At 48.1% G+C, this 14,434-nt stretch overlaps 1 protein-coding gene across 3 annotated transcripts in view; it reads right to left on the reverse strand.

The window, feature by feature from the left end:
- ncoa3 (nuclear receptor coactivator 3) overlaps positions 1 to 14,434 on the reverse strand; it is a 54,259-nt gene that overhangs the window by 10,236 nt on the left and 29,589 nt on the right. For all 3 annotated transcript variants that reach the window (XM_061258211.1, XM_061258212.1, XM_061258209.1), the window contains 7 exons: positions 9,363 to 9,412; positions 4,984 to 5,088; positions 4,548 to 4,708; positions 2,841 to 2,941; positions 2,347 to 2,521; positions 489 to 665; positions 303 to 389 (listed from right to left, as the gene is read on the reverse strand). In XM_061258211.1, the coding sequence (XP_061114195.1) occupies positions 303 to 389; positions 489 to 665; positions 2,347 to 2,521; positions 2,841 to 2,941; positions 4,548 to 4,708; positions 4,984 to 5,069 (787 nt within the window). In that variant the 5' untranslated portion in view covers positions 5,070 to 5,088; positions 9,363 to 9,412. The remainder of the gene's footprint in view (positions 1 to 302; positions 390 to 488; positions 666 to 2,346; positions 2,522 to 2,840; positions 2,942 to 4,547; positions 4,709 to 4,983; positions 5,089 to 9,362; positions 9,413 to 14,434) is intronic.

Consider the following 14,434-nt stretch of genomic DNA (forward strand, 5'->3'; position numbering starts at 1 on the left):
CGCTCATCTGTACCCACACTCCACACCGCTGATCTGTACCCACACTCCACACCGCTGATCCGTACCCACACTCCTCACTGCTGATCCGTACCCACACTCCTCACTGCTGATCCGTACCCACACTCCACACCGCTGATCCGAATCCACACTCCACACCGCTGATCCGAATCCACACTCCACACCGCTGATCCGAACCCACACTCCACACCACATCACGGCAGATATTTCACAAGCTCTACTACATGGAGCAGTGACCCTTCACTTTCTGAGCTCAGAAGGAGCAGCTGGTCGTGGAGGCTCACCCGAGAGCTCGTGTCTGGTGTTGAAGCTCTCGGTCCTCTCCACTGCAGTCACACGGCGGGCCACACAGATCATGCAGGACTGCAGGTCTGAGGACCAGAGAGAGAGAACGCTTACATTTAGGGAACAAAGACACAGTTGGCATAAGAATCTGATGGTATTGACACGTGACTGGCTGCTGGCCGTACCTTCCCCCTCCTCCATCATGGCTTTGGGCTGGGTGAGGGCAAAGCACTGCATGGTCTCATATCGTGGGCTGCTGGCGCCCTCCTCTGGAGCGCTGTGGCAGTACTTCGCCAGCATGCGGCAGTTGAACGTGTGGCTCTTCTGTCTGGGAGCCTCAGCCCCCCAGGACACGCCGTTCACTGTGGGGAGAACGCACACGCAGACACACAGGCACACGCAGACACACACACACACACACACACACACACACACACACACACACACACACACACACAGGCACGCCCACACACATAGCAAAATTAACCTCAAGAAAACGTGTAGATTGAGTGCTACTTCTACAACAGAGGTCTCCAACCCTGGTCCTGGAGAGCTACTGGGTCTGCTGGTTTTCGTTCTTACCCTGCAATTAACTATAATCAACTGCTCTAATTTAATTAATTAACTCACCTCACCTGGTTACCTGGGTCTCAACAGGTGCTGATTTTAAGGAGAAAACAAAAACCAGCAGACCCAGTAGCTCTCCAGGACCAGGGTTGGAGACCCCTGTTCTACAACCATGAGGTCACAAAATTTAATGTGCATAGTAAATGTAACTGCCCAACCAGAAATGCACACAGCTGCCACACGCATAAATGCACAATCGGAGTGTTAGTTTCGATTGTATTTTACCAACAAGAGGCCACATTTTCATTCCCTCGTTAAACTATCACTTTGCAAGGTGCAACATTGACCTTCAACAGCAGGGGGGGACATTTCTCTGAATGAAATCGGAGTACTGTCGTGTCCTACGGCACCCATGGGCACCCCACCCCCTGTGCACAGCAGCAGAGCAGCCAGGCTTAATTGTTACTGAAAAGGGGTTTAACAAGGGCTTTAAATCCTTTCCTCCATCTGACAGGGACAATATAACCTGTTGTGAGTGCCTGACATTTTGCCTTCAAATGCAATTAACAAGTTACAGCCAGGCGAGCAAGTTGCCGGGTCCCATTAAACCTACAAACAAGCTCCTGGAGACAGCACACCCATGCCCTCATCTTTATTCATGACCCCAAATGCAGCAAGGAGACATCAACTGAGAACTTTTCCACAGTCCATGCGCAGTCTGGTGGCAAACATGTTTTTATCATTCAAACTAGGTTTGTGTGACAAACCCAAAGCCTGTAGGGCAGTTTTTTTTAACACTGCTGACTTGCTACTGTAGGCATTACCCACTGTGGAGAACAACATGTTTAATTCATGGGACATCGAGATATCTGATATGATGAGGAGCACATTACTACTGCTCCGCGAACCCCAGCCTCCATGGCTGACCCTGAGCGGTGGCTGAAGTTTCAGGTGAAATGGGCGTTGGATTACACTAAGAAATTACATACAGAAATGTATAGGAATTTATAAGCAAACGGGCTCCACTGAGCAATCAAATTTATACTCGACACCGTTAGATGTATTGCTGGGGTGTAAATGTAAACATGGAACTCCAAACACATCTATTGAAGAGAGAGCAGCCTTACAGCGCATAATTATTCAAAGAGAAATAGTTTCCAGATGACTGGAAAAGGATTGAGATAAAACAGGCTCCTTTCGAGACCATCTGCTCAGGTTTTGACTGACAGTTGTGATTGCAGTGAAGCGTCTCTGGAGTGTGTGAGGTGTCCGTGTCTGTCTGCATTTGGCATGTGTGTGTGTCTGGCGTGTTTATGTGTGCACACGCACAAGAGTGAGAGAGAGTGAATGAGAGAGTGAGCGAGAATGCGGGAGTGAGAATGCAGGAGTGAGAGAGAGAAAGAGAGAGTGAATGAGTGAGTGAGAGTGAGAGAGTGAGAGAGAATGCGGGAGAGAGCGAATGACAGAGACCCGTACTGTTGGACTTGGGCAGGTTCTTGTGGAACTCCTCCCGGTCGTCCTCGTGAAGGATGTTGTACACGCTGGTGTTGATCAGCTCTTCCTGCTTGTACTGCAGGTACTGCGTCACGTTGTCGGACACGAAGACGATGCTGCCGTCTCGGTTGACCACAAAGAGGAAGCCATCCAGGGCCTGTGGAGAAGGAGACGACTCACTGAGGAACAGTACCAAGCAGAGAAGTGACCAAACCGATGAGAGACTGATGAAAGAAGCGGACGTGTAGGAAGCCATATCTCCCAGCATGTCCTGCTCAGTGCTGGCAGCACAGCGCTAATGACACTGCTGAGAGCTCAAAGACAGCAGCTTGCTGTGATTAATGACCACCAACATTTATACAACTAACATTTGTCCATCATCGAGCCCCAAACCCAACAGTGCAATCAATCAACCCACCAATCAGCAAGCAGTTTCTGTGAGGGAGGTGACCTTTGCCCTCTGACCCCAGTCTCACCTGCAGTAGAAGTGGCCCCAGATGGTCCTTGTCGATGACCCCCTGACCCGTGGAGGACACGTCAGCCTTCTGAACGTCATCATCGTTAGAGGAGGCTTTCCCTAGAGAGCATCAAAGGCAGCGATCACTTCAAAAGCACACTCACAGTAAACAAGCAGAACAGCAACCTCCCCGATCCCCGAGATCATAAGAATCAAATTCCCATGAAATGTCCTTGTGGGACGTGTCCAACGAGCAAACAAGTCATTGCATCTTGAAACGTTACCCTCAAACTAAAACTGGTAGGACAACCAAGCTGACCACCTGAAAGGCATTACATTTCATCACCTCAATGCTTTTCTATTGATTGCAACGTTAGAGAATGTTCTTGGGTGACTTCCACTCCCTGTCACAGCTACACCTCCAGCACATTGCCTTAAACTGTGAGCAGGTAGGACACAAACGAGGCCAAATGACACGAGAAAGTGCCGGTCTTTCGCATTTCCCCCTCTCGGACCAAACAAACCGAAACGGACCAATTTGAAGACGAGACTGCAGGCGTAGAAAACATGGGGATAATCCTGTCTGACAGGACTTTTTATGAAGGAAAATTCTCCAAGGCTTCATTGGCTCAATAAATCCCTGAGTACCTTAAGTCATAATTCTGAGGCGGGCTAAGGAGACCCATTAATCACACCCAAAAGGCTTCTGCTCTAATCACTGGTGCATATCTGTTCTACCTTCATTTGCAACTCTGCAAGCATTATAGAAGTGCCAAAAAGGGATGGTGCTCAACAGAACAAATTCACTTATTTTGTTTGTTTTACTCTCAATATATGAAAGAAAATACAACTCAACAGCACATGCACCTAGCAACCACCAGGGGGTAGCATCGTTCAGCTCTCAGTTGCTACAGTTTTATGCAATGAGAAACGGCTCATGACATACAATTGAATTTGAGGCGGGCTTGACACAGGTCAAAGTGTCACATATTTGGTACTGAAAAGTGTGCTCAGAGAAACCACTGAATTTGGGGGGGTGAACCCTACAAGAGGGTTATTTGAGAGTCAAGTCACTGAGAATTATGGAACTGCACTGCACTCTGCTTGTGGCTTGCTCCTGGCAAATAAGCCAGGGAGTTCATGCACAATTAAAATATACCGTTCTCTCCCAACGGCTGTGAAAGAAACACTGCACCGAGGACAAAGAGTGAGACGGTGAGAAGATCAAGAGAGACAGGGAAAGTCAGCCATGGGGAGAGAGAAGGGAGAGGAAGAGAGAGAGAAAGCAAGAGACTGTGGCACTTCATTATTCACTTCCTGTAACTATGGCAACCTCTCTCCACAAAGTCAGAGACAGCTGTACCCCCTTCCCCTTCCGATCAAGACGGCGAAGATTCTCAGAACTGTCATCACTTCCTCATCAGTCAGTCAGCCTGCGCCGGCTTCGACACCATCAAGTGAACAGAGGTGGGGAAACTAAATATTTACCTTAGCAGCTCTCACAACGAGGAACTGACAGTCTAGCTTTCCCTACCATCATGGAAAGACAACGTCAATCAAGCTAAATGGCAATCAAGTGATGCAAGATAACTTTTCCTGCTGAAAAACAGCACCCGCAGTTGTTTATTTGTTAGTGCAAGGACAAAAAGCATTAATAATACAAGTGAACTCCCCGCAGTCGTCTCCTGTAGGATAGGATGTTCTCAGGCTGCCAGAGCCGGCATACCTTGCTCTTTAATCTGACGGATCTGCCGCACCGTCTCCTTCAGGATGGCGCACTTGTCTGGCTTGACGTTGAAGTTGTCGATATCGCCGAGGTTGGCGGAGATCAGCTCGGCCAGCTCCTCGATGTACTTGCTCTCCTGCTCCCGCCGCCGCTTGTCACACCTGAGGAGAGCGCCGCTCCCGTCATACGCGGTCACTATGACGACCCCCAATCAATTCATAAAGGCCGAAGCTTGGCTACACCAAATTATGGCCATCTAGTACTGCTTCTGGTGGAGAGGCCAATTTAAAACACAATACAACCCCTCAGCCTCAATCAATCACTCTTCAACCAGTAGCCTGGCACCAAAATTTGATCATTTCAATTTTACATTTAACCACGTAGTAAGGCCGAGAACGCAGTGGTGTCCTGTGGGCCATGAGGTTTCCTCACTCACCCGAGGCCAGGCGTGTCGCAGGTGGAGAGCTTGCGTTTCCGGTCAGCACAGAGCGGCTCTAAGGAGTTGTCTCCCAGTCCGCTCATCTTGTACACATATCAGCACCTGGGGAGACACACAGCCAATGAGCTTTAATGAGGAAGAACAGCACCCCTTACACCTGACATATGACAGCTTGTGAGCCTCCCTGCTGGCTGTACACACCACAGACATGCCCGGAGTCCAGGCAAGCTCACCCAACCCCCTGTGCAGGTCTAATGAGCGCTGGGGAACAGCGTTAAGTGTGGGGCAGTGGAGGATGCTTCAGTGTGTACAGAGGGGCAGACTGCACCACTGCATCTGCCACCTTCCCAGCAGCCTTTGCCTGGGTTTCCATGGACACACCTGTGCAGTGGAAAACCAGAGCTGCCCTCACCACAGACTCTGGCAGTGCAGCTCCGTGACCTGGGCCAAGTTCGGCCTCCAGGAGAGAGGTGGGTGGTTCCTGGCCAGCCGCTCCCCCGACCCTGCCTCCCGCTCCGGTCCCCCCGCCCCTGGCCCCCCGCCCCGCCCCGCACTGCTCTGTTCTGTTCTGTTCAGCACGAGCGGGCTCTGTGCGGTGGCGATGCGCTCAGCCCAGGATTAGCCATGCGCTGACAGTAAGCCACACTCCACGACAAACCCCATTAGACAGGAGCCCATCACCCTTCCCACAATGCCTCACAAAGTCTGTATCCAGGAAGCGGCTGAGGGAGTGGGAGGATCATTCCGATTGGCTGCCTGCTGTTGCCTGATTTGATAGCGGTGTCAGCTGATGAAGGAGTGGGAGGAGAGGATTTTTTCCACCCCTCTTCCTCCCCCCCTCCACCTTCAGTCTCTTTGTGTGCTTGGAAGGCAGGAATACATTGGTTTCTTTTTTCACCTTCAGTGAAATGCAGTGCAACTGAGCAGATCTTTCAGCTCGCCCTCACACACCACTGCCTCCAGAGCCCTGGGCAGCACACAGGCCATGCAGCACAGCGCATGCTGCTGCCCAGCACTGCAGTGGAAACGTATCCACACTGTGCCCATTCTCCCACAGAGCGCTTCCACGCGCTACGCCGCATACGGCCCACAGCCGGCTCCATCTCAGTCTCTGTCAACATTGGCAGGTGTGCTGAGGAAGGGGCGGCGTGGGAAGAGTGGCGGATAGGACGCCAATATTTCATTTGGACAAAAACACCTCACAGCGCCAGCAGGACAGCAGCGCCTGCCAGCGGCTAGCGGACGACACCCTGCCGGAGGGTCGCACACCATCACTGGCATGAAGCGCTGCAGTGAAGAAACGCAACTTTACGCACAACAACGGGAGAAATGCGTAACATAGACCCCTATTAGCTCTGGAAAAACACGGGTACAAATACAAACTGAGAAAGGATGATTCAACCTTCATGCCGCTAATTATGGTGAAATTCTGGAAAAATTCCCACAATGCTTTTCAGTAGAACATTCCGCATTACAAACTGCACTCCAGTCCATTCCCAACATTAAGTTATTTCTGTTGATTAGAAAGACAGAATTATGCAAAACTGGCTCTGGTCTGGATCAAAATGATTTTACTGGATCAAAATTATAGTACTGCATTTTAACATTAGACACATACAATCGTCTTATGGAAGGCCAAATGGAAACAAGCAAGAGATAATAAATACTTTAAAATAGCTGACACTATAGACACCAAAAGCCAAATCAACTTTCTAAAGTTAGCTCAAGAGCTCATGACATGTAAACATACGTAGGGAGGCTGGCCCATAAGCCGGCCAGTGCAGTCTCTAATGATAATGCTGGCCACTGAATGAACACACGGCACTCCTGTTTCACAAATATCCACACTGTACTGAAAACCTCACATGACTGGAAAACAGAAAAGAAACATTTCACCGGGTGGTTGGCATTTTCCATTTCTCTTAATTAGCAGCCCTAATCAGCAGATCGAGCCAACAAGCCCAACAGCACCAAGAAGGGTTGACTAACGACAGATAGTGTTACATTTAATTTGGTCTAGAAGACAGAGGAACCCAATTTCCCAATTAGATGGAGTGGCCTGAATTAAGAGTTCACACTGAATCCCTGTGTGCCAGGCTGTGTGCCAGGCTGTGTGCCAGGCTGGCAGCGGTGTGTGTTCACTCTGGCTCTGATCACTCTGATGTCAGAAATGACATGGGCAGAACTGGAGCTCAGCGTATGGAGGACGTGTGAGCCAGCAGAGCTACGCTGAGGGGGCAGAGCCGCTGAGGGGCAGAGCCGTTACTCCCCCCTTTCTGGACACGGTATGTCGGACACTTCATCTCCGCCCGCGCCATTCATCAGGAGAAATAGGCGGAGCTCCAATGACAGACCCATAAAGCAGCGCTCGGAGACCCAAGCTTCTGCAGAACCTTCACACCTGTCCAGTAAAAACAAAACCATTGCCGCTTCTCTCCCGCTTTCCCCAGAGCTGGAACTGAGGGGCAGCGCAGAGCAAACCGATCCGCCGATTGAACACCCCGGGGAAATGGGTCACCTCGCGTTTCGCGTTGGCAACCGCAGAGCAGGAGAAGTCGATAACTGTACGCGGCGGGCCTGGTGTCTGAGGTATGCACGGACAGTTTTGTGCGCGTAAACCGTGCTTACTTACTTACACGTCTGAAAATAACCCGTCTGCTAAACTGGGTATCGTTGCATGAAGCAGCAAAAAATAAACTCCACAGCGGCCGTTGCAGCATTGCTTTTCCTGGCATGCAGTGATTGACTTTGCTGTGATTACACTCAGCTGTGCCTTGCCTGCTCCCGCACACACAAGCACACGTACCTCTCAATGCTACAGCTGTTGTGTAATAACCTTTGGTGGGGCTGTTGGCAGTAATTAATTGCAGGGCTGTAAGTGACCCGTCAATCAGGCGAGTTTGGGGTTAAGAGCCGCGTGAGGCGGAGAGGGCTGCAGTAAATACATAAGTGAGCGATACAGAGGGCCGTAAAACGCACTGGCTCAAGTGTTGCTCAGGGCAACCCGTGCGTCGTCCTCCCGTTCCGACACTCCCGCGGAACGACCCGGTACTTAGCTTCAGCATGGGCTGAGCGAACGGCAGGGCACGCACACACAGACACTAGGGCTGCACAATATCAGGAAAATATACAATAACGTTGAATATTGCAATGATATGACATGACAAAATATTGAAGTGTGCACAGTTCTAATGTCTAACGTTCTAATGTACACTGCTAACATAGATCCGAGACAATGAACAGCCTATGACCACTGAACAATTTTATTTAAACATGGTTTTACTGATCATGTTGGAAAAATGAACATGAACAGCCAATCAATTTAACAGAACATAAATCTAAATGGATACAATTCATCTTATTTCAAGCAGTCTTTTGCTATGTTTCTCACATGTTCATATCTCGATGACGATAAATATACAATACACGTCATGCAACCTCACCAGACACACACACACACAGGCACACACAGATATGCAGGCGCACACACACATGAACCCAGACGCACACTGAAATGAACACAGACGCGTAGGTTGCGATCCTGATTCACATTTACACTCGCGCCTACAGGGCCAACACTTATATTCACACGTAATCACCCAAGTTGACATCGCTAAAGTGCGCAACAGAAAGAGCCCAGTTAAGGCCCCCCGAAATGCAGACAAAGACAGCAGTACAGTGTTATAAACACACACGCCCACACACTCAATCACAGAGAGGCACACGCAGGGGGCGGAAGGGGGAGGAACAGGGTCCGGATGGTTAGTACATTTAACAGCAGACATCTGACACTTTCCTTTTAATTGAGTCTGGAGAGCTTCTGCCATTCATTACAGCACTGCTGATTTCTGCTGGGGATAATCCCCACAAATGACCCTCAGTCATTACGCTATCTGCGGCGCGTAGAACACCATCATCAGCACTCCTCCGCCGATCTGAGCCCCGCCTCCCCCATCAGATCAGCCCCCGCTCAGTGTCACATCCAGGCCACTCCACTGGAGCACTGCTCTTTTCCCTCATACCTCCCTCCCTTCCCCATCTCTCCAACTGCACAATAATGAAAGGCCTGCGCCCTTGTTTTCATGCCCCGGCCTTGCCCTCCGTCTCAGCCTTCTCAGTTTGTGCGAAAGGGGAGAAAAAAAAAATGTGGCGCAAGGTCGCGTCTTCTTCGCGCTACGAGGGCTGGAGAAATCACCCACACGTAATTATCTGCGCCGTGCTTCACCTAGAGAGCGGCAGAGCCTTCACAACACGGAGAGACGCGAGCGCCTCACACGGAAAACCGTAGGAGGACCCGGGGAAAGAGCGCTTCATTTGCCTAATCGCCCGCATACACACACACGTCCAAAATAGATTTACTCACTCCTCCAACTCACCTCTTCAGCAGTGGAGAATGACGAAACCAAGCTTCATTCAGCTTTACATCCTGGAAAAAAACAAAAACAAATACAGTCATTAATTCTGGCAGCAATATCACATCCAAGTAAAACACACAAACACGCAAAACCAGCTGCCCAAAATCTCCTCACGGTTCTACAGATACAGGGAGAACATTAAAATATACTAAAATGGGAGAATCAATCAATTACAAAACTAATCAAAAGAGCAATGGCTGAGTTTGTGATACTGGCCATCGAGGTGGTGTGATACAAGGCGACTGGACGAGCTGGTTTAAGAACAAAACTGCACTGGCTGGGACAGAAAGGGCCCGAGCTGATGCTGAAATGAGCGTGAAGAATGGGGGGGAGATCAGTCCACGCCACTCATGACTAATGATGTTTGTATGTTTGAGGAGCATTATGCAGCTGTTTGCAAGCGTGAATCTTGCAGTGTCAGACAGCTCTCAGCATTCAGAGCAGAACGGCACCACCCTGGGAGCACAAGACTCTCTCCCTCCTCCCCCACGTCTCTCTGCCCCTCTCCCACTCCCCTTTCTGCTGCTCTCTCCATTCCCCACTATGCTCATGTTTCTCCCATTCCCTGCCCCTCAGCCAGACAGGGAGAACCAGAACAGGGAGAGAAAGTGAAAAGCACTGTCAAATTAAGCAGCCTGCCACATTAGTGGTTATGGTAGAATAGCCAACTTTAACAGTGTGTGTCTGTGTCTCTGTATATGCACATCAGTGCGATTCTGTCCTGCCAGTCACTTTAGTTCTGTTTGTCATTTGACACAGGAAGCAGAGGGCCTTGCACTGTCAAGACAGTACGTCAGTACACAAAATCACGATCAGTTGCATGTAATTCACACAGTTAACCATGAAACAGAATGCACAGGCTGAGAAAACAAACAAAGCTCTTCTTTCCTCTGAGCCCAAACATACAGCTTTTAAAGCAGATCTATGAAAAAAGAGGAGAAACACAACAACACCCACAATACAATGAGTCATGCATAAGAAATGTCACAGTGCAACAATTGGGAGTTTGTTCATGAAGAGCTACAGAGTACCAAGTGCAAAGATCACCAAAACTAGTAGTACACTCCTGGCTCCATTTAGATAATTTCAAACCAAACAGCATAAGGCTTTGAAGCTTCTGTTGGCAAACAAAATTGACCGTCTAATAACCCAGAAAGCTACACACCATCTAAGAGCAAATCAATCATGTCCTTGATCTCACGGTGCCCAGTTCAACACCCAGACAATCCACTCTCCTTTCATATGTTCATTTATTTGCACAGGGGAAAGCGGAGAGGGCCAGATACAGAAGGAACCACGTCACAGGAAGTACCATAATGTGGGATCGAACCCAGCCATGCGGGGGGATTGGAAAATGACTTGAGAGCCAGCCACCCTTCAGACTGCGCCACATGTCCCTCCCCACAATCACATCCAGTGTCAGGTTCTACAGCAGCGCATCTGTCCTCCAGATACTCTGAAGACAATTTAACAGCATAAAGAGGGTGCATGTGGGCGGAATGAGGTTGTCTGGTTGGCACCAGATCCTGGTCCTCAGACCAATAGTGTTTCATAATCTGTTGACAGACAAAAAAAAAATACAAGTTTAACTGTGATATTCAGGGCAGCTTTTTCATATTGTTTCCCAGTGGAGGTCTGTGGCTTCTGTGTTGGAAGTAGAGGCCAGGAGCCATACAGGGCAGCCAGGATGTCCATCTATGGTCTCCACTCTGGCTGCTGCTGACCACTTCTCATCAAAGCCTGTCCCACATATAAACTCCACAAGCCACAAGTGCCAGGGCACTATTTTTTTCTGAATAGTGCTTAATTGCTTAACACAACGGCAGAAAATCAACACACAAAATACTATACAGAAAAGGAACAGGAAAAAACGTGTTTATTGTGTTTATAGGAGGTCCTCTGTTGAGCTCCTCAGTCATAGATCCATAAATCTAACTCATCAGAACCCTTACTTTAGCTGGGCATTAGCCCTTATAGCCAAGTGGAGTTACTCAAACAATTATTTTTAAATCGCCAGAAGTCTAGTCTAGTAAACAGCAGCAGATCCTGTTTGATATTTGCTACAGCAAGCTGATGTGGCATTATCCACCTTTTAATATGGAATCCAGTGTGACTCCAGGGAACATAGTTCTCCTTTAGGGGAGAATGGAAGAAACCCTTCCTGAGTGTGTGCTTATGTTCCTGAATTCTAGTTCCGTTCAGGGCCTTCTAGCCCCGAGTGAAAATCCAGCTATGTTCAGCGTTCTCTCCTGATGGATAGCGTCATGGATGCAAGCAGGCTTGAGACCTTGGCAAAAGGCATCAGACAGTAAAGACAAGGAGCAGGACCCTGGAGAACAGCTCCATAATCAGCGGACATCTGATTGGAGGAGTACAGCCCAGTGGACTTTCAATGAGGTTTACAGGCTGCAGTCCAGGGCTGAAACACAGCTGTACTATCTTAAATGGAGCAAGACACTGCATTACTTTACTGGTTACATGAATGTGTAAGGTTATCACTCTTAGATTAGCATCATTCAAGGCTCACTGTAATGCAGATATTCCCCCACCCCAGCCTATGCAAAAACCTGACAGCACAGCAGTGTCCAAAAGAGCTTACTTGCCCACTATTTAACTACTTTCCAAGTTGAAAACCACCTATGTTCTCAATAGAAGGCAAGTAAGCCATTTCAGCCAAGGGGGGTCAATGGAGCAACTCTGGTTGGACCAAAATTCCTTAAAACTTGGCTGGAGACATGCAGAAACACTCTTGGTTTTAAGATGGTCATACAAAAATGATTAAAGGCTGCTTTTAATAAGATAGCCAAGATGCCAAAGAACATGGTAAATGACCAAATGATTGGGTGATCTTACTTTCACTCAATCTTTTTCAGTTTGAACATCTGCGATGAAAAACAGCCAGGGCTATTGTTCATACCGATAATGGAAGATGAATATGGGCCGAAGGGCGGATCTGGTGTTGGGAGAATATAAATTGAGTGATTCCTTCATGGGGAGATGCATAAATTAGAGACAAATACATGAAGTTAAATACAAGAAGACAAATCAGAACTATAGCGCCATAGAATAATTAAGGCCCATTGTAAACACTTGTATATGATTGGTGAGTGTGGTTTCCAGAGCCACTTAATCTGAGAAGCCATCTTGGTTAACCACTGGCTATCTAATTGATGAAAGCCAAATTAATGCCTAACAGAGTACAGTAGAGCATTGTAATTGGTTTGAATATGGCAGTAACTGAAAGCACATGGCAGATTTGCATAGTTCATAAAGTCACACTTGCATGATGCTGTCATTTAAGGGAGTGAAGTTCCATTCGCAGTTCTCCACCTCCTACCCAAAGCTGGCTGGTTCCTCCATAGACGGATCATGCATCACCTCTTCGGGAAGCTGACCTTTACTGCCACTGGATTATTCACTGGAGCAAGGGCAGGAGGGAGATGCCTCCGCCTCGCTCCGTACTCCCCAGAGAGAGGTGCGACACTGAGCAACAGAATCCCAAAGCCACCTACACCTACAGACCACGCTCTCCCCCACCCCCTGGTTATTTACTCTCAGGGGGCTGTCACACCTCCAGACGGCAGAAAGATTAATGCTTTGTTGCAGTCTCTGTGGCAGGCGGAGCGGGGAGAATAATTCGATTTCTCCCCCTGTCTCTCCCGCGCCCACCTCCTTCTTGTGATCAGAGCGGTGTGGCAGTGTGTTTGTGCCTGGCTGTTCTGCACACTGCACAATGGCCTCTCATTATGGTGTATGCTGCTTTTTTTACCCCAAAGACAAAAAATGAACAAGAAAACGAAATTAAATATGAAAATGAAATGGACATTCCTTATTAAGAGGACATTCCCAGTCCAGTGACAACCTGTACTTCATAACCCTACATCTGCGTCACATTTAAAAAGCTCCAAGACAAGGAGATATCTATATTCTGGCCGGGGTAAAAAAATAACAAATACCCCCCATCCACAGAAGACCGCACATGGCATTGGGTGCAGTGAATAATTATGATCTCTCTAGTTTATCCCTCTCCAGTCAAGTCAACACGCATGAGTGCACGGCGGATACGCGGGCAGTCCACCCCAGATGGCGGCTGATCTGCTGAGCTTGCACAGTCAGCACTTCACACAACAGCCCTGCCTCCAAACGTCACCCAGCTGACCCAGTGCTTTACATCATGCATCTTAGACTGAGCAGCAAAACAATTTGGTTCCGGCCTCACTCCAGTCCAGCCATGTCTTACTTCTCATCTAGTCTCCCCTTGAACTGGGAAAAAGCAGCCGGAATTCAACACCAGCAGCCATTTACCGAGTCTTCATATTTGCGCTGAACAGTAAAAGGACCATTTTTCAAGCATATGGTTTACAAATAAATAAGGGAAACAAAACAAAAACTGGATAGTGCTCTGTCAAAGGTAAATATTACAGAATGCGTCAGCACTTTTCATACAGTTCTTGCAGTTCGGTATATTTTCTACATCTTTTTGGCCCTCTCAAGTCCTCAACATTTTCATTTAAAATGTGTATTTATACATTACTTCACTGATTTTTTTGCATCCTACTTAACACTTATTTTCTCAACAGTAGTTCCCCATGGATCAGTGCTCGGCTCCCTTCTTTTCTCCCCTTTTCCTAAATCACAGGGACGTTAAATTGTCTTTTCACACCACTTGCTCTCTTGCACTCCGTCAGAACAACAGGTGCCTATCTGCATTCCAACACAAGTACAAATCTCTAAGCATTTCCAAGACAGATGTGCTTGGCAAGCCTGCCAACCGATCACCTCTCCAAGACATGTCAATAACTCCAGATGTTTCTCAGTATGGTTCTCTCTACTGTTGTTATCCTCAATGACAAGCCTTGTTTCAAGCAAACATTGCCTCACTGACCAAATCTTGCAGATACTTCCTCAGAAAATTCACTCTTTTAAAACTTACAACATAAACAAAAGTCAATCAAACATAGCTAACTTGGCCAAGTTTTTTCCAGAAAGAAAATAGAAGAAAATGGCATTTCTTGTACAAACCTATAGTATAT

This window comes from Conger conger, chromosome 10 (genome assembly GCF_963514075.1).
Source record: "Conger conger chromosome 10, fConCon1.1, whole genome shotgun sequence".
Taxonomy (NCBI): Eukaryota; Metazoa; Chordata; class Actinopteri; order Anguilliformes; family Congridae; genus Conger; species Conger conger.